Here is a 26,547-nt window from a genome sequence, read left to right as displayed (position 1 = left end):
GCAAGAGAAGTAAAGCAGTAGTCTTTAAACGTAGACGATCAAGTTCACTGTGATGGTGACTTAAACTCCTGATCGATATTTACCACATACTAAATTAAGCATGTGATTTATGTGTTTTGGATTTAATATTCGGATCTTTTTACTTTATTTAGAATAAGGACTTGAAATTGGTTCGAATCTGAACTGTCTCTGATTCTGGATTATAGCTATGATGGATATACTTTGCCGATTATCCGAAGCCATGTAGACTTATTAAACTTGCTAAAAATCAGTAACTGCTAAATGTAGGCAAAACGTTGTCAGTATGACATGACTCCTATCTCAAAAATGATGTCTTTATTCATAATGAAGAAGAAAAGATTTAAGTTTAATGTCAATTTTCGACTCGAAGAGTTGTCATCAGTACCATTTATTAGCGGATTGCTGTTTGCTAAGATCCGGCTTTTGGAAGGTGGAAGCTTTTTGGAACAAAGTACAAGGTAAGTACAATCATGCATATATTATGTATTTTTTTTTTTTGGTTTCTCACTATAAATCTACCTCATAAACAATATTCTTTTTTGCATTGTAAACTACATAGTCAATGCTGTTGATATATTATATAGCCTTAATTTAAAGAAGATTCAAATTTTGCACTTTTATTTGTAATTTTTATTCACATATGAATACCTTGGGGGTAGCTATTTTCATTAAAATGTATGAGTGCATCAAATTACATTGTCAATCATATAAAATTTGTGATGCTGATATCTAATGTTGCTATATGAGTACATAATATTGCTTTAAAAAAGACCTGTCCATTCCTCTGTAACAAGTGTTAATTGTTGGGATATATATGCACAGGTGTTGAAAATAATGCAGTCATTTACAGCATTGATAGTTTGATACACACATGATTAATACACATTGTGAAAACCCATATAATTATTTTTTGCCTCAGAATTGTTAAGTTATCATACATTAAAGGGGGAATATTGATGATTGTATTTAAAAAGCAACAGTTTATCATTTACATGTGCATTTATTTACTTCATTACTAAATAGCACATCATTCACTGCTACATACAGCAAATTCATTTTTAAAAAACAACACCATAACAGTTAGCTAAGGGGCAAACATTGTCCAAAGTGTACATATTATTTGATATTAAGAGAATGAGTTTATTATCATTTTGATGTATTTCTCATGAGGTGAACTTTTCATTACTCTGTGCTTGTGCTCTCTCTCTCTCTCTCTCTCTCTCTCTCTCTCTCTCTCTCTCTCTCTCTCTCTCTCTCTCTCTCTCTCTTTTTGACATGAATCTGTAGATTGTTTTATTTTCCCCATAAGACCCAACAAAATTTTTTTACATAATTGATCATTTGAAAAAAATGTTGTACTTGAGTTGTAATTTGTAAGATTGAAACATTTCCTTGTGCAAGACGGATTGATCCTGACCCCAGCCAACAAGTTTTTGCAGATCTTGTGAATTATTTTTATCTGATAATCTGCAACTTTAAAAAGAGAATTCAACACAATGGATTAGGTGTGATGACACATTAACACCTATTTAAATAATTTCCAACAGGTAGTTTCACGAAAATATATGGACATTTCAGAATAGCAGTGATGTACTAAAATTTGCTGTGTCTATCTGTCTGTCAGATTGGGAAAGACCTCTTAATTAGTAATTGGGATACCAAACCCAAAAACTTCAGTCATAACACTTCAAAATGTCATAAGTGTGGAAATGAGAGTTTTCTTTTGATAAAAGATTCAGTTGTTTTCATGCACAATGACCATGTTTTTGATTTTCAAGATTGCATTCTTCAATAGTTTTGGACCATGGAGGTTTGATGATACATGTTGTATACACTTTTTACTACAAATTGTGTAGGTGTAACCCCAGCTAGACTGGTTTTAAACTGCCTGACAGGGTTACATATATTCTCTTATTATAAGGAATTCTTCCCAATGATGCAGTAAAGATAGATTTAATAGTCGGTTAAGTGCATCATTTGAGATTGTGAATGGAAAAAAGAAGCGAACAATTAACAGGTTATATTTGAACAAGAAGTAATAGGTCAAACACTAGCTCCTCTGTATTCAGCTTTTTAATTGTGCTTGTAAGTCTCTATATACAGGAAGCCCCACTCAGGGTGAAGGGTTCTTAAGACTTATATTATAAAACTTCAAATGCAGAGAAATCTTTGTGATTCTTGTGGTTCAGTCTTCTATCATTTTTCAGTTCACAGTTATCATGAGCTTGAAGAGTGAGAATTCTATGATTTTACTCACATCAGTTATATTAAAACACCAACCTTTCAAAGACATTTATCAATAGTAGTGCATTGTGTATATATAGGCATGACAGAGAGATATGATCGTGCAATTTTTTGAAGTGAACTTTTTCGAACAAAATTTAATATTTACATTCAGGTACGCATATATTTTCATTCCTGTAATCGTATGATCTATGTGAAGTTTTGATACCGATAAGTCAACCCTCATTAACAATGAGTAAGGAGAAAGAATGAACCTGTTGATATTGCTATCAGATATAATTGTGTGTTTTGATGAGTGGTTATATTTGATGAGGGCATGCTGGGTATTGATACAGAATGTTGTATGTTTGTCTGGCTGTGGGTGAGTAAACTGTTGTGACCCCCTGTAACAACCAGTCTCCTCATCATATCGGGTCATCCTGTGTACACAACAGTACACATTATTTACTGGTTACTCAGGCTTGTTCTCCATTACAACAGTTGTTTGTTTGGGTTTAGCGGTTTTTTGGCTTTCCTTAAATATATACATCTGATTTCAATGAAACAATTGTTATATATGTACTTGTAGGGTTTATGACAAACATATCTGATTAAAAACTGTACTGTATCAAATATTTCTGATTTTGTGTGTCAGTAGCTGTTGAAAATGTTGATACTGATTGCAGTGTTTGATTTTTAGGTCATCTGAAATCATGCAGATGACCTGTTTACGGTAACTTATTGATTGTAGGTCATTGACTGCTGTATATCAGTCGTTTGATTATTTTCAATAAACTATTTCAACTTCCTAGCTTGAACAACATTATTTATTGTGAATAGGAATTTTATTGCCTTTGTAAGTTTTCGGCCAAGGGGACAAAAACTATTAAAATCATGGAATTTGATTTTAAAAAAAAAAAGGAAAAATTTGTATGCATTTGTTATTCTCTCAACAATAATAGCACTACAATGAGAAAAAGCGATTGGATGGTAATCACTTTTGAAGAAACCCCTACCAATATATGGGAGCTGGTGTTGTTGTTTTTTTGTTGGTTGTTTTTTTTTACCAATTCATATACCAGTATTTTGAAACTTATTTCCTCTATTAATTTTATTGTCTAAAGTGAAGGATTGGACCTAACTGTGGAACATATATACATATATGTGTATATCTATATTCTGTTCATTTACATATACATGTATATATTCATATGCATACTGGTATATAGTTGTGAAATTATTTTTGGTATGAACAGTGCTCACAGGTAATGGATTTATAAACATTGCTAGGGTGGAGTTGTGCATGCTTTAGTGGAGTGGCCATTGTGACACTTTTTACCATGACACATGTTCACATTGTTGCTTCTCTTTTAAGTTTGTATGAATTGGATAAATTACTAGTCCATCAAACAATGCACATTGCGCTAAACGTTTTTTATGCCACAATATACTGAAGTATTTATGTAAGTGTTTTGTTTTTTCATCAAATATTCCATCAACCATTTGTTCAAGTAATCAGCAATAGCTGTTCTGATTAATTTTTTCCTCCATTGAGCGAATTAGATATTGCTTTGGGCAGTGTTCGATTTCATTGCAGTGCTCTTATATTACAGTTCAGCTTTTGTCAAAATTGGCACCCCAATAGGATATTACATGTACATATACTGGTATATGGGGCCTTTATGCCAAATAAATCAATGAATTTTGCCATCTAGGATTGTTCAGCATCAATTAGGCAGATTATTAACACCGGTGGGAATAGGTGAACCTGTAAATAACTACTGCTTATCAAACATTCATTGGTGATTTAGCAGAATATCCCATCAATGTCTTTGCATGTAAATAAAATGCTGGAATTCTGTGGGAAGTCAAAAATTTACGGGCCTGATAACAAGTTTGAAATTGAAAGTAAACTGCTGGGAAAGTTCAATCTCAATGTTTTACTGAAAATGTCTGATTTTTTTTTTCAAAATCTGTGGGAATATGTTGAAGGTCCTCATCCTGCCTTGTTATTCCAGATTTTTTATTTAGTGCAGATCAATTGAACTTGACAACTCATAATATGACTCTAGTCATTGTCATGGTGATTACCTGATATAGTGAACAAAGCAAGGTTCCCAAGTTTTAGTGCAAGTTGCGACATTACCTGTTACCGGGGTTTCACCTTGTGGAATCTTGATCCAAGTACTGTCTACTGGGTTGACCCCTGGGTGTATATTAGAGAGGTCAGCCCAAGGACGTTCTCTCACCCAGGAACAATTGGGGTGCTTTTGTATATATTCAGGATTGTATCCTGTTACACGATGACCCATTGAGATAAGATCTGCTGGAAAAGAATACCAAGGTTAAACCCAGTGTAATCTTTCTTCATTGATTTCCTGTTTTCTCTTTTGTATTCCTTTTCATCTTGTGTAATTTTCCTGTTAAATAGCAATGACTAAGTTCTAATAGACAACAAATTGACTATGGCATTGAGTTGTTAGTAGCCAGCAGACATGTTTAGTACCTGGGATTTGTTTTTTAGTTTGTTTTGTTGGAATTTAATCTGATGAATCAAGTGATAATTCAGTGATATCAAGATGTAAAATGTCCTGACAAAAATCAGTTTTCACTTTCCACTAGCGGATACAGATAGAAAAGAAATGCTTAAAATATATTTGATCGTCAAAGATACTATGATTATCTGATAGTTTGGAAAACTTAGAGTGTAGTCTAAGTTTTTGCCTGTATATGATATCTATATATATATACAATTATATGTGTTATGAAATACAACAGGGTGTCTTGCCAGCATTTTCATTAAAACAGTGTGGACTGACATAAATGCCCAGAATGTTCTACTGCCAATCAATACAGCACCCACACAAACAAACTCTGTGTTGGCTGTTTCCTCCTTTGTATTAAATGCCAAAGGTTTTTAAAACTTAAATCTTTAATCAACACAAAGTTTTAGATTTAAGCTTGTTGTATATATGCTCAGTGTCTGATACACGAAGCTGTAGGGATTGGTGGGCACTTAAGGCATGTTCCCAGATATCTTTCAAATCTATCGTTTTCTGAAAATAAAGAGAGTGAGAGGGGTTTTCAGCGATTCATGATTTTCACCCCCTTTAGATTTCTCACCTTTCAGATTGAGTAAACATACCTTATCTTTAAAATAGCACACATATAATTTGCCTAACAGATTGTTGGTTTCTTGTATATTTACATGATCAGTATTTACTTTTGCTGTAGATTTTTGCGGTTTTTTTGGCATTGGCCATGGTAAATGTACCTTAAAATTCCAAGGCCGTTGGTAAAGGATTACTGAATTAGGATAAGGTTTTGGGAAGGGTTCTGAATTTCTCCCACACCGGCAGTTCCTGTTGTTTGCTATTTCATGTTGGTACAGCCCCAGTAGACTACAATTATTGATTAGAAAGAGTCCTGTTCATATCCCAGTCCCTCCATGCTGTGCTTAATTTTCTGTAATTGCAGGGGAAATTTGCGTCTGTGAAGGCATACAGACAAATTCCTGTCAGTATCTCCTCCTTAACTTCACCTTAGAATAAATGGCACCCAAACACCGCTCATACTGATCTCATCAACATTGATGACGGCAGAACATAAACCTTACAAAAATATATGTATATATATTATATATTATATCATGATGTGATGATTATGCATTGTCAAATGTCTCCGTGCACCGATAACCAACGTTACTCATTGTCTGCAGTTTCTGGATGAAACGGTTACTGTTTGCTGGAGATGTGTAATACTGCTGTAACTTGTAGATAGATGGTTTAGCAGGGGGGACTTCTTTCATCTAAACACTTGTTGGCTGTTGCATAATATTAAGGGGGTTTACAGAGATTTATGATCTCTTGCCAGAGGGTGGTTGATGTTTCTTAGCCTCCACTGTGTATAGGTCTTATAACAGGTTATATAAATCTGCTGGGCACATCAACCTTCAAAACAGAATTAAAAATTGAAATGTACAACATTTACAGTAAAAATAGAAACAACTTCTTCAAAAAAAAAGAAAGGAACTTCTTCAAAAAAGAAAGGAAATCCTGAGGAAGAAAATTGTATATCTACATTTTGTACTAAAAACATTGTATCTACTGGTACTAAACAACAATTAAAATCTTGCCACACTTCAGGAATTGTCTGAACATTTTACTAGTATTCAAGAAAAGAAATGCACTGTGTACCTCAGTTGTGTAACATTTTGATAATTAAGGAACAAAAACTGAATCATTGAATTAGGAGCAAATGATGTTAAACATAGCTACATACTCTTCAGTGTAACAGGATCTTATGTGGGGCGATGTGGTGCATTATGTAAGGAATGTGGCAGACTTCGAGACCCAGTGTATGTAATTTAATGCAATCCGGTGTCCTGACTTCTAACTTTTGGTGCAGGGTTATCTGTTTTCTTGGGTTTGCACTGTACTCCTCTCGGTACTGGGTCAGTGCATACAATGAAATCAAGCTCAGACTCCTATCAGCTGTTCCTCCTCTTTGTTAATGATCACTGCCACTTGTTGATTTATGTATTGCTGATTTCCTATGACACAAAGTGCTTTAGTCTGTATCTTTTATTATTGGATTATTAGGGTTATCTTATTTTTCTATAATACATTGTATTTACATACTAAAGCTTTTAATTCATCTAGTTATTAATATTTTTTTTTAAAAAAATTTCATATTATAAAAAATATATATGATAATCTTTTTGTGGTTTTTGAAGAAAAAAAACCCTGCATCGTCAGCTTCACAGTATTATAAGGAATCCCCAGTAGCCATTGAAGATGCACTAACTCATATGGTGAATGTAATTGAAATGCATTTTTGTTTTTTCTTCTTCTGTGCAGGGAAGAGATACAGAACCATAGCGTATCATGGAAGACTTCCTACAACTTCCAGTGCAAAGTGACCGCCAACGCCAGCACAGGCTTCCTGGATCCCTGCATCTGTCGGGTGTCCGTGCGCATGGTAGGTACAGCAGCACAGAATGTAGCACATTAACATTCAACTTTTGGGGAGGAGTTTCTGTGTAGCTGTCACGAGTCAATACACATGATAGGTACTGCTCCACAGTTCAGAGCAAACAGCTCAAAATTGAACAGACAACCTGTGTGGTGGTCTTAATGGAGAAGTGGGGGATGGGGGGGGGGGTCACTCTTTAAAGTATATTTCCCCAGCACAGAGCAAGCAGCACAAAATTCAACAGACAACTTGTGTGGTGATTTTTATGGAGGAGTGGGGGGGGGGGGGGGGATCACTCTTCCCCAGCGCAGAGCAAACAGAACAAAATTCAACTAGTATAAAGATAGTTTGGGAGGGGGATACATGTATTACTGATAGGGAGGAATCTTTACTCATCAAACATTTAGCCTAAGGGTCCTATCCAAAAGCTCTTCTAAAGATGCTAATACCAGTATTTATATAGTACAGATAAAGAAGAGCACAATATCAGATACTGATAAGTCAGATTTTCTCATACCGCAATGAACATCTTCAACTAGCAATGTGACTGGTATGAAGATAAAATTTTACTGTTGTTTATTGGCAAACAAGCCAATACTTATAATGGTACACATTTCACGGTGTTGGTCAATACATTGTATACTACTCTGTTTCTGAAAGTGTTATCAACAGGCTTACCACTTTGATTTCCTAATCTTTATTGATGTCCAAGATGTATAAATGAATGTTGATACTAAGATAATTTTGTCTAGGTCATCTACATTTTGACTGGCGTTGTTTGCAATACATTATGCAGTGTACAAAAACTAGGGCATGTGTCAATATTACAGTTGAAAAGTGATGTAAACATTAACATTGTTTTGTTGTTTGAATCATTAAAATAGAAGTATGTATTTTTACATTGTTCTCGCACATTAAGAGTCAATGAGGTGAAAATGTACTTTTAACTAACAGTGCTGCGTTTTTGTTAATCTGTTTTATGAATTTATCAAGAAAAACATCTTGTGATTTGTCTATATAGTACAAAATCTAACAATATTGTATTATCCCAAAAATATGGTGTTAAACCTGGAAAAAAATCAACAGCAATTGGGTATAAATAGCATCTGTTTCAAACAGACTGTATCAAAAACCAAAACAAAAGTAAAGCCAAAAAAAGCCCCAAAAACCACAAAGAATAAAGAAATGAAGTAATTAACCTGAGTGAACTATAAAGTACAGCTTATGTTTAAGCTGATTAAGTTATTGCAATCTTTACACCGTTTGTTTGAACATCAACAACAGCTTGTTATTGTATTAAAGTACACAATCTTATGCTGTTGGTGTGCATATTTTTCGTCCCACAAGTATTAAACTGCTGGGTTTTTCCCTGCTTCGTCTTATGATTAGTAAAACATATGTCATAGTTAAACATTTTTTCGGAAAATGATTTAAAATTTAATTATATTAAAAGAAGGGGGAAAACCTCTATGTCATATTTTTTTGAGATCAATTATTTTTTTGTATATCAAATTTGGTATATTTTTCTATAGAACAGGATGCAATGTATCTTACTATTAATGACAAGCTAAGCAAGAAACACATTTTCAGCAACACGAAAAGAAACTGATAATTTTTTTTTCTTTTTCTTCTTAGGACCAGAAAGGAGGGAAGGCGTATCAGAAGTTAGGCTTTGTTGATATTAATCTGTCCGAGTTTGCTGGATCTGGACAACAATCCAGAAAGTTCTTGTTAGAAGGTTATGATTCCAAGCATCGTCAAGACAACTCAACCATTGAGGTCACCTTAGAAATGACCTTGATCTCTGGTGACCCAGTTTTCAAAGTGTAAGTATTCAAAATGAAATGGTAATTATAAAAAACAGTATTTCAGGCTGAAGAAATTGATGAGCTTTCGATATTGTTAGAAGTTTAAATATCTGATCAGGGTACAGGAAAGTACATGTACGTGTTACAGTGACCCTTAAGAACCACATAATCTCATTCAAAGTATATTCCGGATTTATCATCAATGATATCTCTAAACTATTTCATAATATCCTGCATAGTTTTCTCAAGAAGTTGTTTCCACCTGTAGGTTTCATATAGTACATGTTAAAACATACAGTATTGGAATTTCAAATGAGTAATGGATTTTTTGAAAATTGGGGTAGTATTACATTTGATATTTTTAAAAAATATTAAATCTCAAGAAGGTTTGAAACAAAGATATTGTATTACTTCCTAGAGAGGACTTCCAGTTCATTTTGGTGCAAAGTCGTGTAGAGACTTGGACAAATTCAATTTGAAATTGATCAGGGCATACATTGCTGTACTGCTATGCTAAGCATTCATAAGTGCTTCATCAATCACTCCAGGGTATACTTGGAGCTGCTAATTTTTTAACTGAAAGAAAATGTAATGGACACAGAAATCAATACAGGAGATAATCTGTGTTTGGTATAGGATTTCTCACTGAGGCTTATTATATCTTGGTCTCAAACATCAGAGGAATAACCTGCTGTTATATCATAGAGAAAATTGAGTACATACAAATCCTGCACTGCTACCCAAGAATCTAACTTTTTAATGGTCTTTTTAAAAAACTGTTAAGAAATTAAAATGATAACAATTAATGCAGTGAGCAAGGCCGCTTAGACAAAATTCTACAGCACATACCTTTTATTGGAATTAGCAATACAATGTATTCGCAATAAATAATGTAATGATATTGTTATATGCTGTATAAAATTGGGATATTGACTTTGTTTCTATAGCCCGCGCCAAACCACCAAGTGGTATGACGATCTCGACCAGACTCCTTCCTCTGTACGCATTGAGGAGTGCAGCGAGGGGAGCCTAGCCTCCAATAGTGCCAGTAGTGGGTGTGGCAGTCTACCCCGCAAAGACCGTCCAAACATCATAACAGGTATCGAACCCAAGTCTGGGTACTTGTGCATAGCCCAGCTACATGGTACATAATATTTGTGTCACAAAACGCTATTTTATATCAATTAATTTTTGTAGAATAGATACTGGTTAATTTTGTTTCAAAAAAAATTGCCAGTAAAAAAAAATTGACCATATGTTTATCATTTAAGACCTTTAAACTTTCATAAAGCCAGATTTTCTTTCTCTGTAACACTTAGATTCTCCTGAGGTAGATATGCACCCCCAGAATCCAGACAGCGAGGGTCTGAAGAGTCATCAGAGGAATGACAGTTATACTAGTCAGCACTCGCGGGGGTCAACAGGGTACGCTTCCCTCGGACACAGTCGTCAGTCCAGCATGGGCAGCGAAAAGAACCCCTTTGCTACTCACACGAGGTAAATATAACAAAACGGGGTGTAACAGGTACTTTGTGAGTTCTGTTTTATTTTGAAATAAAACTTAGAATACATCCATGTGTTTACAAAAATTTCTTACGAGTAAAATTCCATTAGTGCTGTGTGTGTACATGTATATAGCAATGAGCTTTAAATTTACTTGATTTTATAATAATTAGAATATTATTATTATTATTAAAGGGTATTAGCAGAACTTTGTACCTACTGGTAATTATGTTGATACATGGCAATGCTTGAGTGTTTTTGCAGAAATGAAATGTGTGAATTATTTAATACGCTAATTGAGAGGCTGAGCCTTGATTGGTGTGATGCTTTTAGATTTTTTTTAAAAATTACTGAAGATAAAAGCTTTTAAATTTAGATTGCAACAAATTGGATGTTGTATTTTTTTGTGTCATTAAATCTTTGATATTTCAATCACAAAAAGCTTCATTGAAAGTAAATCCTACATTCATGAGAAGCAAACACATCTATTTGCATTAGAATAGTGAAAGGAAATAAGGAAAAAATGTATTAGGTACCGGCACATTCGTTATTGATTTCTGTCATTGATCTTGACAAAATTAAAATGTTATAAATGTCAGGGAAATTTTTTTTTCCTTTTGTGAAACTTATTGGATGAGAAGCGGATTGATGACGATGCGTTTTGTGTATTGTAGGAGCTCTAGTGCTGGCTCAGCCCTAATCAATGATCTCACTAAAGGTGACAGGAGAAAGGTACGTCTACCAGCTGTTTGTCTCACCTCGTGTCACTGCAGGAGAAAAGCAATTTTTGCTTTCATTGTTAAGGAACATTATGAATATTTGCACTTTCAACTCTTGTTTCATATAGATATTTGTCATGGATTCTTATTACCAAAGTAATCTGAATTGAACTACTCTGGTTTCATTAATTTTCGTGGGTATCAATTTTCGTAGATTTTCTGAAAACCACAGTTTCAAGGATACGTAATTTCGTGGCCAATGATCGTATCAATACAAAATGTTAGTTGATATTGAACTTCAATGAACATTTAATTTTGTGGATCAACTCAACAACGAAATCCACGAAAATTGGTATTAAACGAATATTGATGAAACCACAGTATGCAACAATAATAATTTACCATGTGAAATAATTCATTAAAGTAAATCAGGATTTATAGATTTTATTAGGTCACCTGAGTCACTCAGGTGACCTATTGCAATTGGTCTTCGTCCGTCGTCGTGCGTTGTGCGTCGTGCGCCGTGCGTCGTGCGTTAACAATTTTACATTTTTAACATCTTCTTGGAAACTACCAGGCCAATCGTTACCATTTTTGGTGTGAAGCATCTCTATGGTAAGAAAAATCTAAATTGTGAAATTTATGGCTCTACCACCCCTGGGGTGCCACGGGCGGGGCCAAATATGCAAAAAAAGCCAAATTTTCAAAAATCTTCTTCTCTACTTCCACACATGTGAGGAAAAAACTGAATGCATGGTTATGATGTCCATGAGATCCTCTACCAAAATTGTGAAATTTATGGTCCCTGGGTCAGGGGTTCTGGCTCTAGGGTGGGGCCAATATGGCCATATAGTAAAAATGTGTTAAAATCTTAGAAAATCTTCTTCTCTACTCCCATATATATTTGTTAAAAACTAAATGCATGGTTATGATGTCCATAAAGCCCTCTACCTTAATTGTGAAATTCATGACCCCTGGGTCAGGGGTTCAGGCTCTAGGGTGGGGCCAATATGGCCAAATAGTAAAAATGTATTAAATCTTAGAAAATCTTCTTCTCTACTATCATATATATTTGTTAAAAACTAAATGCATGATAATGATGTCCATGAAGCCCTCAACCTAAATTGTGAAATTCATGACCCCTTTGTTAGGTGTTCATGCTCTAGGGTGGGGCCAATATGGCCATATAGTAAAAATGTATTAAATCTTAGAAAATCTTCTTCTCTACTCTCATATATATTTGTTAAATACTAAATGCATGATTATGATGTCCATGAAGCCTTCTACCTAAATTGTGAAATTCATGACCCCTGGGTCAGGGGTTCAGGCTCTAGGGTGGGGCCAATATGGCCAAATAGTAAAAATATATTAAATCTTAGAAAATCTTCTTCTCTACTCCCATATATATTTGTTAAAAACTAAATGCATGTTTATGATGTCCATGAAGCCCTCTACCTTAATTGTGAAATTCACGACCCCTCGGTCAGGGGTTCAGGCTCTAGGGTGGGGCCGATATGGCCAAATAGTAAATATGTATTAAATCTTAGAAAATCTTCTTCTCTACTCCTATATATATTTGTTAAAAACTAAATGCATGATTATGATGTCCATGAGGCTCTCTACTAAAATTGTGAAATTCATGACCCCTTTGTTAGGTGTTCATGCTCTAGGGTGGGGCCAATATGGCCAAATAGTAAAAATGTATTAAATCTAAGAAAATCTTCTTCTCTACTCCCACACATGTGGGCAAAAAACTGAATACATGATTATGATATCCACAATCTCCTTTACCTAAATTGTGAAATTCATGGCCCCTGGGTCAGGGGTTCAGGACATGGGGGGGGGGGGGCAATATGGCAATAAAGTGTAAATGCATATAATGTTTAAAAATCTTCTTCTCTATTCTCACACATCTGTATAAAAAAAACGACTAATAATTATGTTCACCAGGAAGTCCTCTACTGAAATTTTAATTTTCATGTCCCCTGGGGTATGGGTTTTGACTCTAGGGCAGGGCCAAAATGGATGTATAGATGTTAATGCATATAACGTTAAAAAATTATCTTCTTTACTCCCACACCCCTGAAAGGAAAACTAAATTCATTATTTTGTAGACCAGATCTTTTAGTTTTTCACCAAAATTATAGGTTTCACAGTTCTTTTTGAATTAAATGTGGTTGTCATTACAAATTTATAATTTTTCTACTCCAGTATGAAACCTAATTAATTAGATGCATATATGAGACTCCATGACAAGTTTTTGTATTGGATATTGGTGACCAGGTGACCGTTAAGGCCAATTGGCCTCTTGTTAAGTTTTAGAACCACTGGTCAAGTTTGAATTATGTTTTGCAGTTGAAATTTGTAATAACTAAGATATTTTAACTTCAGTTGATACAAATTAAAATTTTACATCAATAACTATTTTTAATGGCTGCATTCAGAAACGCAGGCAGTGTGTATTCAATTGATCTTATCGATAGTTAATGTTGTGCAGCTTGAACAATAAAAAGCCAGATTTATCTATGCGTACATGTACAGTGATTTGTTTTTGGTAGAAACTGGAGGAGTTGGAGAAGGGTAAGCGGGTAGATCAGACACGGGTGAATGCTGGGGAAGTCGTGGATGACCTCTTCAACGAGTTCATGAGTTCAGCAGACCTTGGCACCAAAAACCAGCAAAGTATGACAAAATTTTGAAACATTCTGAAAATTGATTATTAAAGCTTCTGTTCACAAGATTACCCATTAATATTTTCGTAAGAAAAATCTTGTTTCCATGTTAATTTAAAGATAACTTTTTTATGCAAGAAAATACAACTTGGAATCATACATAATCTGGTGATTTCTCACAGGTAATCATATAAATCTGGAGTCTTTTATAGGTAATCCTAATTTGGAATCTTCATAGGAAATTTAAATCTTACATTTTTACAGGTATATTTTACCTAACTTACCTATGTACTTATATTTTACAGGTACTGGTCTGCAGCTCCAGTTTGACAAGGAAGGAAATCCCTTTGTAAGGTGACATGACACTTAACATAATACATGGCAGCATTTCCAGGGATCATTCCGTGTTGATCATGGAGGACATTTATGCTTGTCACATACCTAGGCTTATACAGTCCCCAAGATGCTTTGTGATATTTAGTTCTATTGCTGTGGACATTTCTTCAGTTCAGCAAGCTTTATTAGTGAGAAGATTTCAGCTTATAACCAAAGGAGGGAAACATGGATAGATTAGACTGCAATGCAAATCCAAACCAGGAAAGATCTCTTTTTTTCCAACAGATAAAATTTGAAGTATTTTTATGTTGAGTGCCTCGTATTAGAACCCATTAAAGAGAACTTCACTTAAGGAAATGGTGCTTACATTCACTCTCTCATGGTTCCATTTTTCATGCATAGTTAACGATTATTATGAGCAATTTTTTTAACATTTTTAAACTGATGCACATTGTCACTTACTTGTGATTTTTATTACTGTAATATTGTACTGTACTTCTGTTTTAACATTCAGAAGTGAACAGCTTGAGATATTCAATGAACTTGTATGAAGTGGTTGAGTTTGCTGTGATTTTATCAACTTTATTTTTTTATTTTTGATAAAGTCTATGACATATTCTCTCCCTATTTCTTTGTAATGAATTCTTAATTACCAATAAGTGAATGGTGCCTTAACATTTTTAAACAGTGCATGATTGCCATTGGGACCAAATTGTGAATATGAAATGAGGAATATTTATTATCATTCAACGTTAGCAGATCAAGTCTTGTTAATGCTAAACAAACCAAATCCAAAATTTTATTTACAGTAATCATCAGTAATTGATTTTGTATGTTATCATTTTCATATTGTGTTCAAACCGCTCAGAAAAGCCTCATTTTGATGCCAAAGCAACCATTCAGGATGTTGACCTATCTAATAAAAAAGATGTCTGTTTAATACAAAGTTATGAAACTCAAGTCCTGATTGTTCTAAACTGTGTTATAGCAGTTCTGTTTGACATGAACAAAACTTGGAAAAACTTTTTTTTCAAACGTTTTTTAGTGTAGGTTTTCATATGCATGTATATTCAAGATGGCATTAATATACATCACTTTAAATGTTATAATGATGGGTGCTGATTAGTAATATGAATTCATTAAAAAACCATAGATCTGTCTTCAGAGTTACTGTCCCTAGAAGCTCGAACCAAGGGACAGAAAGGTAGTTCAAAGTAGACATCAATTTTATTTTCATCTTGAAACTAATAATGACTTAAACATGTAAAAAATCATAAACACTAATGCACACATTCATTCTTAATTGCAAAGCTGCTGATTTTATTTACTTATTTTCACATGCTATCATACACAAAAACATTTAGGCAGTTTTGCACAATATCAGTAAAACTTATCTAGGCATCATTTTACTACGGCTAATTTTGACTTTGGGGAGAGTGGGGGGGGGGGGGGGGGGTGCATAACAAATTTTCATTAGTCAACATTTCTGATTTTTAAATAATTATGAATTTTATTTCAGTATATAAATCTCATTGTATATTTTCCGTAGTAACATATTCCTCCTTTGAAGCTTATTTTGCTGTCGTTTGTTAAATTTTCACCTCCAACATCTGTAAAAACATTTCACTGCTGACTAAAGATTTAAAATTATAAGTTAAAATACCAGTGTATAATTTTTCAATATTTACTAGTATCTCTGTTGTAATTACTTATTTATATTTTCTATAATGATGGTCTGAACAGTCGCAATGTATTTTTTTTTTACTGATTATGTACTTAAGTCTTCAGGTAATTACAATGTTGTGGAATTGAGTTTAAAGATGTTTTTATAATGTTATGTACTGTAATAGAAAATGGCAAAATTCAAGTTGATTATATGAAAATCCTGTTAATCGTGTGCACTAGACAATATTCTAGAAGAATTAGATGGCTGTTAAAATGCATGTACATCGTATTTCAACCTCAATTCTATTTTGTACAAATTTTAATAGGCTAATTTGCTATATATAAAAAAAAATATGCATTTATAATTTATATTTTGATGTGAAATTACTATTTAAAAGATTATGGCTGTGTATTCTGGGTTTAATAGATTTTCAAAAATGCACAGTGCAGGGAAATTCAAATTGGAAAGCAAATAGTGCACCTGAATGCTCTAAATGCTGATGCATTAATTTAAAGAAATGGATCATGCTCACGCCTGCTATATATTTTATTAAAAAGTGCCTTTTATGCTCAATAAATAAAACACCTAAAGTACATGTACAAGTAAACATCAACATATACACTCTATTTTAAAAAAGTATTTAAAATAATTCTGACATGCATGTTACATAATTGAGTTATATTTACATGACCTGGCATTGTGTTAATGGACAATTTCATAACATTTTGTGTCCCATTTTGCGAACTAATTAAAACTGGATTTTCGATCTTTCGTGTAAAATTAAGCAATCGTATATCTTTTTTGAATTAGATTCCATGTTTTGTAATAATGTAGTTTGAAAAACTGTAAATTTTAAATCCAATTTTAAAAAGAATGACCATCTAGACAGGTAGTTAGGATTGACTTGGGGTGCCATTTTGTATTACACATATCAAAACATGTAGTGCCCTAAGTGGCAGACTGTTGTAGCAGATCAAGACTTGGCCAAGGAAGTGCTCTGCATCCCAAGGCGGTCTTCCTTATTTATTTTTCCATGTCATTTCTAATCCATAGTGCTGTTTTGTTTATAGATGTCAGAAATAAAGAAGTTTATTGTATCTTATGCAGTTTTATTCCACTTTGTGATTTTTTAAAAACTTTGATCTATATTAAGCAAATCCCCTTTTTAGCTCCCCAGTATGAAGTTGGGGGAGCTTATGCTATACCTTTGGCGATAGTTGACCTTAATTATCTGGATGCTGGGTCAGGTGTAGGTTTCCGAGTAGTTCAAAACAGGTTTGACTGTTGGAAGAAAATGCTGTCCTGACCATCTTTCATGGTTCATGTAACTGCAAACACCTTCAGATCTGAAAGGTTTGAGGGTTTTTTGTGTAAAAACTATAATTTATAGCAAAATTCTTTATTTCTTAATCATATGTAATTTACACAAATTCTAGTTTATTTGTAGAATTTAAGAAAATCTACCGTCTGGTTCATTTTAAGGGCCATCTCAAAGTACTTTTACTATAGGAATATTAAGGAAATTGTCATTTTCCACACTTCAAAGAAGATTTAAAAATACTACAATAGTGATTTTCCTCAAATTAAGATATTTTATTAGTAATATCATTTTCTACCGTACATATAAAGAATACTTTATTTTACGGTCTGGTTTTTAGTGGGGTCATCTCAAAATATGGAAATGCACCAAATTTTGTTATATATTTTTGAGTGTTATTAATGTACATTGGTACTATTGATTCATTAAAAAATTAAGAAAAATAACCCTGAGAATAGTATTACTCTGTGTATAAAGTTTCAAAGGCATACGATTTTTACTTTTTCTTTTATTGTATTTCTTATAACGTACTCCCACAACACTTCATTTTAACGGTATCATAAGATCATATAAGCTCACCCACCAAACCACGGAAAATTGTTAAAAAATCAAATTTTCTTTTTAAAAATCAAAATATTTTTGTGTACTTTATTGTTTAATTTCATAAAATGGTATAAAAAAAATTAATTAAAGGTATAAATTTTACACAATGTACAATGTATTTTACTAATTGTTCAAAAACATGCGCAATGAAACCTGAAGTTGACCTCACTACACCTAGACTTATATGTTTACCTTGACGTTTTACATTAATTAAAGGGGCATGGTCACGATTTTGGTCAAATTTTATTTTTCTATTAATAGTGTTTATAATGCTTTAAAAATGCATTTCTAATGGTCAACCAAAATTTGAGTGTCAGTCGTAGAGTTATACGCAAGAAACAGAGCTCACAATTCTTTGTCACGTAAACAAGGCTCGAGCCCTAGCTTTTTTGTTTACATTGGTTCAATATACTGGTAAATGTTCTTTTTCAAGCTGATTTCTTTCTTTTCTAATTCGTTTTGAGCATAAATAGATAATACCTAGCGTTGATCACTTTCATTTTGGGTCAAAAACTGGAATTTATATTTCTACATTCAAAATGTAAACAAAGCTTCGTTTACATGACAAAGAATTGTCAGCCTTGTAACTCGTTTATTACACGACGACTGACACTCAAATTTTCGCTGACCATTACAAACGCCTTTCTGAAGCATTGTAAACATTAAAAACGGAAGAAAAAAAATTGACCAAAATCGTGACCATGCCCCTTTAAGAACCTACGTCACTAGATTGTGATTCAAAATTTTAATGTTTTGTCAAATTGGTTGTATCAAATGATTTGTTTGAATGTCCTCATGGCTCAATGGTTAAAATATCAGCCTTGTGAACCGCAGATCAAATCTGGCTTGGCCTTTTATTCACATTTACTTAATTAAATTCTTGAATTTTTTTTTTTTTTTTTAAATTGCACATTATTTCTCACTTATCAACTTGTATGTATGTCTTATTCATCACACTATCTTTCATAATGAATTAATTTTCTGCTGATTTGAGAAACTATTTTGGGTGTCATGAGCCACCTTTAATAATGAAAAGAATAAAAAGCATTTCAAATTGGTTTAACCTGAGCAAGATTAAGTCACTGGGAGATATTTATGGTCTCAAACTGGATTTTAAATAGATCTACTACAACCTTCACATTTGACTTTGAAACTTGGTTCAAAGTACCTGCACACCCTTTCTACAAAAACTATGACGGATGACCCAGATAGTTCCTATGCTCTGAAATAAAACTTTTTGCATGGTCTGATATGACCTTGACCCAGAAACTTTGTTGAAGGCCACTGCACACCTTCTCCTAAAGGCACTTTGGGAGTGAAGTATGAGCCAGATTTAACCAAGGGGTCAGGATGTGATTTGGACAAGGATTTTTCAGATGACTCTGCCATGACCTTAACCTTAGGCCTAGAAACCATAAAGATCACTGCACAAAGGCACTCTGTGGGTGAAGTATGAACCACATTGGACAAAGTCGAAAGAAAATATGCTCTTGACAAGCAATCTCAGATGGAGAGACTGATCACGATAGGTCACATGCAGAACAAGGACCTGATTATCTTCTAATATATATTGTGGTAAAGCTTTATTATGCATTTCTTATAGTTTAACGCAATCTTCATATTAATATCAAACCCTTGTTATAGATAGATGGATATCATCAGGTATATAAAAGACACAAGATATTGTTGGGTATGTTGCCTAGGGGTATTGTGTCATATGTTTTAATAGTTTTTAGTCACCAATTGCACTTGAAGTTATGACATGCTGCTTTCATCATTATGCGTAACCAAGAAAATTGGTGACTGTGTGTTGTGACCCACATCTAAAATATTTGTTTTTAAATAGAATTGATATTCAAAACCGTAGTTTTTTCAATAAATGTATATCTAAAAAACATATACTATTATTATCCAGAATTCAATCATCCCTGAAAAACTAGAAAAATAAATACCAAGACTGAAAGTACATTTGTTCAAGACAAGGTTATTCTAAGCAAAAACAAACAACATGTGTAAGTACTTTTACATAGCCCTTTATTATTTCAATGAGCTACATAGTTTACAAGCTGAGATTTTTCAAGGTCACAAATGAATAAAACTAATTTTTCCACAACAAAAATCCCTCTGTGCTCATCATTACATTTTTAATAGCATTCTTTGGCTTATATAATCAACACACCTATCATCATAAGACTGTCTTCAAAACTGACGCAACATGAATCCCTCACATACTGATAAATATGTCAAGACTCTCTCCGCATACTGATCACGTCAAGTTCAGACAGACTCAATGATAAAACACTCATCATGCTTAGTGTCCTTGGACAATATGTGAAAACAACTAATAAAAAAAAGAACATGTGAGAGGGAAAAAACAACATCTAAATACATTAATATATATACTGTCCACACATCACATACTTAGATAAGGGCGAGGAAAGGGCAGGTTACCTACACCCGAGTCTGTTAGGGGAGTAGAGACTGAGCCTGGGGCAGGACTCAGCTCTTCCCCTCCAATTTCACATCCCATTTCTCGGCTTGGGGTGCTGAATTATCTCCGTTCACATCCTTCCTGTGAATGTCTTTCCCTTCCTTATACTTCTGTCAAGGTCAATGTAACAAGATTTCACATTTCTTTAAGAGCTCAAAAGTTCTGACAACTAGAACTCAATAAAACAAATCCTTCATAAAATCAATCACACACCTTAAATGTTAAAATTGACCATTAAAAAGTTTCACAGAGACCCGATTACTCATTCACTGTAATGTAAAGTGTCTTCGAGTTTCATTTGTGTTAACACTTTTCTTTATCATCAGCAATAGAATAGCGGAAGAACTGCTAGTGTCTAGGTATGTAAAATCACCTGTCACAGTGTATGCTTATTGAATTTCTTTACAGATTTATGACTATTTACAAAGATTCCATGACATCTGTACAAATTCAGCTAGGATATGACATCACACTGATGATAAACAACAAAGCTCAACATTTTGACAGACCTCAGCAGTATGCCTTACATTACAAATAAAATATGTGGAAAAGCTCACAATAATGCACATCTGTTACTCCTATGAAGTAAGTATAAAATTAAATGTATAAATATAATAAAATTTGATATAACACAATAACATGCCCAGTTATAATGCTTTTACGATTTATTGGGATGTCTCTCCCGACTGTGTTACTTCAGTGGCGGGTTTACTGTCCGGTTCCCCACCATTGGGAGATGGAGAGGCTTTCTTTTCAGTTGCAGCAGTTTCAGCTTTAGCTGGCAAGTTTTTGATGCTAGGCTTGTTCTGTGGATTAAGGAAACTCTGGGCATGAGCTAACAATCCTTGTCTCTCCTTAGCTTGTTGGGCTTTGAATGCAGACCCTGTTTTTGAGTTGTTTTCTTGTGGGGGTGGAGGAGGGGCAGGAGTTTTGCCCTGGGGACGAGGAGGTCGAGGATTGCTTGGCATCTGTCCTCCAGGTCGTTGTATTGGGTTTGGAAAACTTCCTTGGCTTGGTGGAACATTTGGCCGGAAATTGGCAGTATTCATCAACATTTGTGGTCGAACAACAGAAGCTGTAAAATTGGATAATTTGATAAAGATTTAATCTTAAGTCCATTATAATCCTCCATTAATAATTTTGTCAGGAAATGTTTTCAATAAAAATTTACCTCCAGACTGCATGTGTTGACCATATGATGGATTTATCTTCGGATTAAATTGGGCTGCATTAATGTTGTTGTGAACTGTATTGTTGGTGAAATTGTATCTCTGATTTCCAGCTCGATTTTGCAGTTGATTGGTACCAAAGAACTTTGATCCCCCTTGTGACTGTTGTACAGATGATGCAACACCAAAGTTCGTGCTCTGTGGTGGTGACTTCAGCTACAAAGAAATCCCAATTTGTTACTTTTGACAGACTGCTTATTTGATAGGTACAAGACCTCGGATATCTAAAACCTACAAAATCAACCTACTCCCACTACCCATTCAATAAATACAAAGTTATAGCAGCAAATTCTGGCAAGCTTCTAAATATTGTAAAGCAATGGTCAGCAGAAGTAATCTGTAGTCATCATTTAAAAGTTTGACAGGCCAAGATTACTGCTGCTGATTAGGAGGGAAGAAGTGAAGGGAGGGCTTACAGGTGTGCTCTGAGGTGAGACTGGAGTCTGGCTAGGCTGCTGCAAAGGGTGGCTGAACTGTGACACTTTGGAGACGTTTGTCTGATGCCCCAGACCCAGTGCCTGCTGAGCTACGGCTGCAGCTGGATTGGAGGCCTGTAGGGGGAGACTGAGCCCTGTTGCAACTGGATTATTGGTCTGATTTCCAAAGGTTTGCATGGAGAATTGAGGTCCTGCTGCAGCAGCTTGCTGCAGCGCTCCAGATAGTATGCAAGCTTGAAACATCAATTGTTCTCCGCCTGTTTTTCTATTTCCATTACCCATGGGCTGAAGTAAATTATGTGATTGATAAAAGCTATGCACATGATTCATGCCTTTCTACAGGGTATCATTTTTTCAATCAAGAATACACAAAAATCTCAAATTAATTAATAACTTAAACTCTCTTTTTCCAATTTTTTTTTTAATTCATCAAATTGTGTACATTAGAATTGTGGACGGGCATTTCTGGCAAATCTACGACACCATTCCTTTGTTACTGCCTTTACTACATGTATGTACATGTAAATGCTAACATGACATCAGTTTGTCAGAATGTCAAAGAAGTTATCAAACAATCGTATGAAGGGACATGTTTATTTTACATGCAAACTGTCACCTTTGAAATGAACTTGTAATTCATGCAATGTATAACTGCTTTTGATGCAAATTTTCATATATATATACATGTACAAGTACATTGGTGTTGTGTTGTGCAATAAATATGAACTTAAAATCAATTTTCTATTTCTACCTGTACATATTTACATATACTCCAATGACTTACAAACTATACAAAGCCTATGCATGTAATGGCAACATTGGTACCTGAATATTATTTGATTGTGGCTGATTTGAGAAGAAACTTTGCTGCATGGGTTGCTGTGACTGTTGATAAAAGGAAGAGGTTCCTTGATGAGGCTGCACCCTAAAATATTAGCATACATATTTTAAATTTAAGGAAACAAACCAAATCAGTGAGCTCTCTATTAAACATATATTTAATGTACACTCCTGAATTTCGATTACTAACATGCAGTACTCTGTAACATGTTTTACCAATTACCAAAAAAAAAAAAAATGTTTAGTTTCAAAAAATGCTACATCCAAGTCATTTTATTTAAATATAATCAAATGCTACAAGTGCAAGTGTTGTCAAACCCTGCAGACAACTGGATATTGTACACTGACAAAAATACCTTTGTTGAACAACGTGAGAGTTGAGAATCTGTGAATTATTAACATTCTGAGCAGGCTGTGTTAGATTTCCAAACAGTGTGCTGGGGTCATACTGTATAAAAGACATTTGTGAGGGCTGAAGAGAGGTGCTGTTCATCTGTTGTCCAAACTGCAACGATCCTGTGGCCAAATTCTTCGGAATTGTTCCTATAAATGAAAATTTTTACAATTTTTGAAGTGTTTGTCATTATTTCTTTTTTCCTATCATAGATAGCATATACATGTTCAATTTTTTTTTTTATTAAGGAACATGAATTTACCATAAGCTGTGTTTTGATTGGGTGGCTTGATGGAGGTTGACATGAGTGATGAAGTGGCTGACGACACCATGATGGTGTTCTGTTGTGGGGGCGTTTGTCCAAACTGAGCATGCTGCTGCTGCTGCTGTTGCTGCTGTTGCTGTGGTTGGTTCCTGTTGTATGCTGACAACTGAGACATTGGAAATGACTCCTGAGATGGGGTCATGAACAATGACTGTTGACCCATAGGAGGAGGCTGCTGTGACAGACCATACCCAAAGTTTGACTGGTTCAACTACAAATGACATGAAGTAGATATACTGGTTATTACATACACACACATAACATTTCAATATCCAAGTTTTTGTTTTGTTTTTTTTTAAATTTCTCTTTGTTTGCACATTAATACTTTATATACATGAATAAAACTTACCCTTGTTTCTTGTTGCAGAATTTGTGAGGTTCCTATAGGGAAACTCACAAAGGGATGTTGCGAGGAAAGCATGGACTGAAGAGATGAACTTGGGTCCTCTGTTGGCACACCTAGCATACCTCCACTCCCTGCACTATTTGACAAGCTGTCAGATTCCAACTGAGACTGTAGCTGTTGAGGCTTAACCTACAGAACAACATATTAAGGGTTAGATCACTTCTGTTTAAAACAATTTGTTCCTTTATATTTGTAATCATCACAAAAACACAGGATTGACCTTGCATACGTTGGTCTGCTCCCCATTTTTGCTGTCCATCGAAGCATCCATAGATGATGAATTAAATGTTAATGCATCCTGCATTCTTGGAGATAAATTCTTAGATGCACCTCTGCTTCCATCATCAGCTACAGACATGACAACCGATTCTATATTTAAGCCAGAACTGTCAGGACCTGCCAAATTGTTGTCTGAGCTAAAGCTATGAAATGATGGGGCACTCGCTAGATCCGTTTCAGAAGTAGCAACTGTGTTCCCTAATCCAGCAGTACCTGGCATTCTATAAGTACAAGAAGAGAACATGAAATGTAACAAATATTTCATTAATACTGTATAACTTGAAAGTATGAAAAAAGGAAATGCAGTCAAATATGGGTTCATTTCTGATAGCTGAGTATCTAATGCTTTTAGTAACATACACATCAAAGACAGTTGTTTGATCACTTTCCCAGAAGGTTTTGACCGCTGCTATTTTGGAGTTCAGATCTTGGGCTGCAGGAGAAGCAGGCCCAGCATTGTGGTCACTGCCCGTCCCACTAGACAGTGACACTGTGACAGGGGAACCCTCCTCTGCTGTACTCGTCTTCTGCTCAGATTTATCAGGAAAGCTGGTGGCCAGATCATCATCATAGATGAAGTCAAGCTTGATCTCATTGGACTCATCCTATATAACAAACATACACTTTCAGCATTTCATGTGACAGAAAAAGTGACCAAGCTCACATACCCCATGCTTCCCCATTACTTAACAAAGCTACATTAACAAATGGCAGGGTACACATCAAAGAAACAAAATATTTCAAAAAGGGGCATAACTATTAAACTCTTGAAAAATCATCACATCACAACTTCCTGCAAATATGCACGTCTATACTTGTTGTCTTTAACAACAACACAAGTTCAAAATGGCCAAAATTCACAGAATAATAATGGATTTAGAAATTTTTACCAATTAAACAGGTCTCATTAATACCTAGTAAATTTCGAAATTTTGTGAAGCGGTTTAAGAGAAATTGTGCTAACAGAAACAGGACTAATGGACTGACTAACAGATCAAATCATTATGACTGCATACTGTACATACATGCAAAGCATCCAAGTATTACAATCTTTATACAATGATATTCTTAAATGAATTGAAATAATTGATTATGATACACACTCTTTTAATGAACTCCTGTCATTTCAAGTTTTGCTTACCATTGTTACTTTACTGAAGCTTGGAGGAAGTTGAATAGGTTCTGGTTTTTCAATAGCAGATGCATTTCTGGCTTTATCTTTCAGTGACTCAGGTTTCTTGATCGCTTTCATCCCATCTGGCTTTTCCATAGTGTCTTTTACACTGACTTTTTCACTTCTAGTGATCTGTAACAACATACACAATTTTTGAGAATTCATGAAAATATACTTTCATTTTAAAAACTGCATTTGAAATATAGAATGTACATGTACACTGTACCATTCACACAGTCTTAAGGTATATTCACATTCAATTTATCAAGCTATTATATATATACTGCCTATTACACATACACATACCAGTAAATAGCATCACAGTAAAAAGTTGTGAAAGCAAAGTGATATGACTTTTCAACCCCCTGCACTTCTCAATACTCTACAATATTCCAAATTGTTTATAATGCAATTTGTTGTATAATGTTACAATGTGTACCTTAGGTTGCCTCTGTGGTTTAGGTGATCCAAATGAAGATTTCTCTGCATTGGAAAGCTTATCATCTTCAGGATGAATTGCCTATTAAAACACAATGAATTATTTAAACAGGGCTTTGGAAAATTAGCAATGGCAAAGGTAATTGATAATGTAGTTTATATAAAGCTTGTAATATTATTTCAGATTGTTTCTTATTATTCAACAAATAAGCACAGACAGAATAAACAAATTAACACATGTAGAGAAGATTAGTCAACAGAAAAGTTACACATTACACTTAGAATATAAATAAACAATATCAACATGCTGCTAACTGCTTTATAAAATACACAATATGATTAACAATGGTATGAAACAAGCACACATGAATGTACATACATGTACATCTATACTGTATGTACATAAACATTAAGCATGAATGAGATTGACCTCTTGGGAAATCTGGTAAGTGCAGAAAAAAATTGATATCCTTACTTTACATTGAGTTCTCAAGTGATGGGTCATCGAGGATGTCTTAAAACATATTTTTGATAAATTAAGCAGAATTCAGTGAATTTCAAAACTAAACAAAACAAAAAAATATCCATGCAAACTTTGACTACATTTTTGTTTTGGTTGATTGAACTAAAAATGGTACAAAAACGGGGGGTGGGGCACATTCGTCACCTTCTCATTCTTCAATTTATTTTC

At 34.3% G+C, this 26,547-nt stretch overlaps 2 protein-coding genes across 11 annotated transcripts in view; one reads left to right on the top strand and one right to left on the bottom strand.

Annotated features, from left to right (window-relative positions):
* The first annotated feature begins 12 nt into the window (after nt 1–12).
* LOC105343423 (early estrogen-induced gene 1 protein) lies at nt 13–17,024 on the top strand. 3 transcript variants are annotated; one of them, XM_034445343.2, is made up of 9 exons: nt 13–479; nt 7,104–7,224; nt 8,854–9,044; nt 9,974–10,170; nt 10,346–10,523; nt 10,725–10,751; nt 11,204–11,261; nt 13,807–13,930; nt 14,226–17,024. In XM_034445343.2, the coding sequence occupies exons 1-9, from the start codon at nt 310–312 to the stop codon at nt 14,276–14,278; spliced, it is 1,119 nt and encodes a 372-aa protein (XP_034301234.1). In that variant the 5' UTR covers nt 13–309; the 3' UTR covers nt 14,279–17,024. The 3 variants fall into 3 exon arrangements, with proteins under 3 accessions (XP_034301234.1, XP_034301235.1, XP_011449102.1); XM_011450800.4 differs by having other exon boundaries at nt 17–479; nt 9,974–10,125; XM_034445344.2 differs by lacking the exon at nt 10,725–10,751 and having other exon boundaries at nt 16–479.
* A 2,836-nt stretch (nt 17,025–19,860) lies between these two features.
* The window catches only part of LOC105343430 (protein PRRC2C), an 18,584-nt gene continuing 11,897 nt past the window's right edge, over nt 19,861–26,547 (bottom strand). For 4 of the 8 annotated variants that reach the window (XM_066076784.1, XM_066076789.1, XM_066076787.1 and 1 more), the window contains exons 26-38: nt 26,524–26,547; nt 26,332–26,370; nt 25,858–25,938; nt 25,386–25,550; nt 24,605–24,849; nt 24,186–24,465; nt 23,909–24,094; nt 23,497–23,770; nt 23,197–23,383; nt 22,826–22,925; nt 21,980–22,285; nt 21,506–21,719; nt 19,861–21,409 (exon numbers count right to left, since the gene is read on the bottom strand). The exon at nt 26,524–26,547 is cut by the window's right edge and continues 248 nt beyond it. In XM_066076784.1, the coding sequence (XP_065932856.1) occupies nt 21,000–21,409; nt 21,506–21,719; nt 21,980–22,285; nt 22,826–22,925; nt 23,197–23,383; nt 23,497–23,770; nt 23,909–24,094; nt 24,186–24,465; nt 24,605–24,849; nt 25,386–25,550; nt 25,858–25,938; nt 26,332–26,370; nt 26,524–26,547 (2,511 nt within the window). In that variant the 3' untranslated portion in view covers nt 19,861–20,999. The remainder of the gene's footprint in view (nt 21,410–21,505; nt 21,720–21,979; nt 22,286–22,825; nt 22,926–23,196; nt 23,384–23,496; nt 23,771–23,908; nt 24,095–24,185; nt 24,466–24,604; nt 24,850–25,385; nt 25,551–25,857; nt 25,939–26,331; nt 26,371–26,523) is intronic. The other 4 variants (XM_066076788.1, XM_066076792.1, XM_066076790.1 and 1 more) reach the window with 4 other exon arrangements.

The sequence above is a fragment of the Magallana gigas genome, chromosome 2 (assembly GCF_963853765.1).
Source record: "Magallana gigas chromosome 2, xbMagGiga1.1, whole genome shotgun sequence".
Classification (NCBI taxonomy): domain Eukaryota; kingdom Metazoa; phylum Mollusca; class Bivalvia; order Ostreida; family Ostreidae; genus Magallana; species Magallana gigas.
Note: the sequence above shows the minus strand (reverse complement) of the source record. Positions and strands in the feature narration are given on the sequence as shown.

What these genes read in the sequence shown, in the direction of transcription:
- LOC105343423 (XM_034445343.2), top strand. Translation starts at nt 310, where the DNA reads ATGACTCCTATCTCAAAAATGATGTCTTTATTCATAATGAAGAAGAAA. An exon ending in TTTTTGGAACAAAGTACAAG is followed by an intron (nt 480 to 7,103) that starts GTAAGTACAATC and finishes TCTTCTGTGCAG; the next exon opens with GGAAGAGATACAGAACCATA. An exon ending in GTGCATAGCCCAGCTACATG is followed by an intron (nt 10,171 to 10,345) that starts GTACATAATATT and finishes TGTAACACTTAG; the next exon opens with ATTCTCCTGAGGTAGATATG.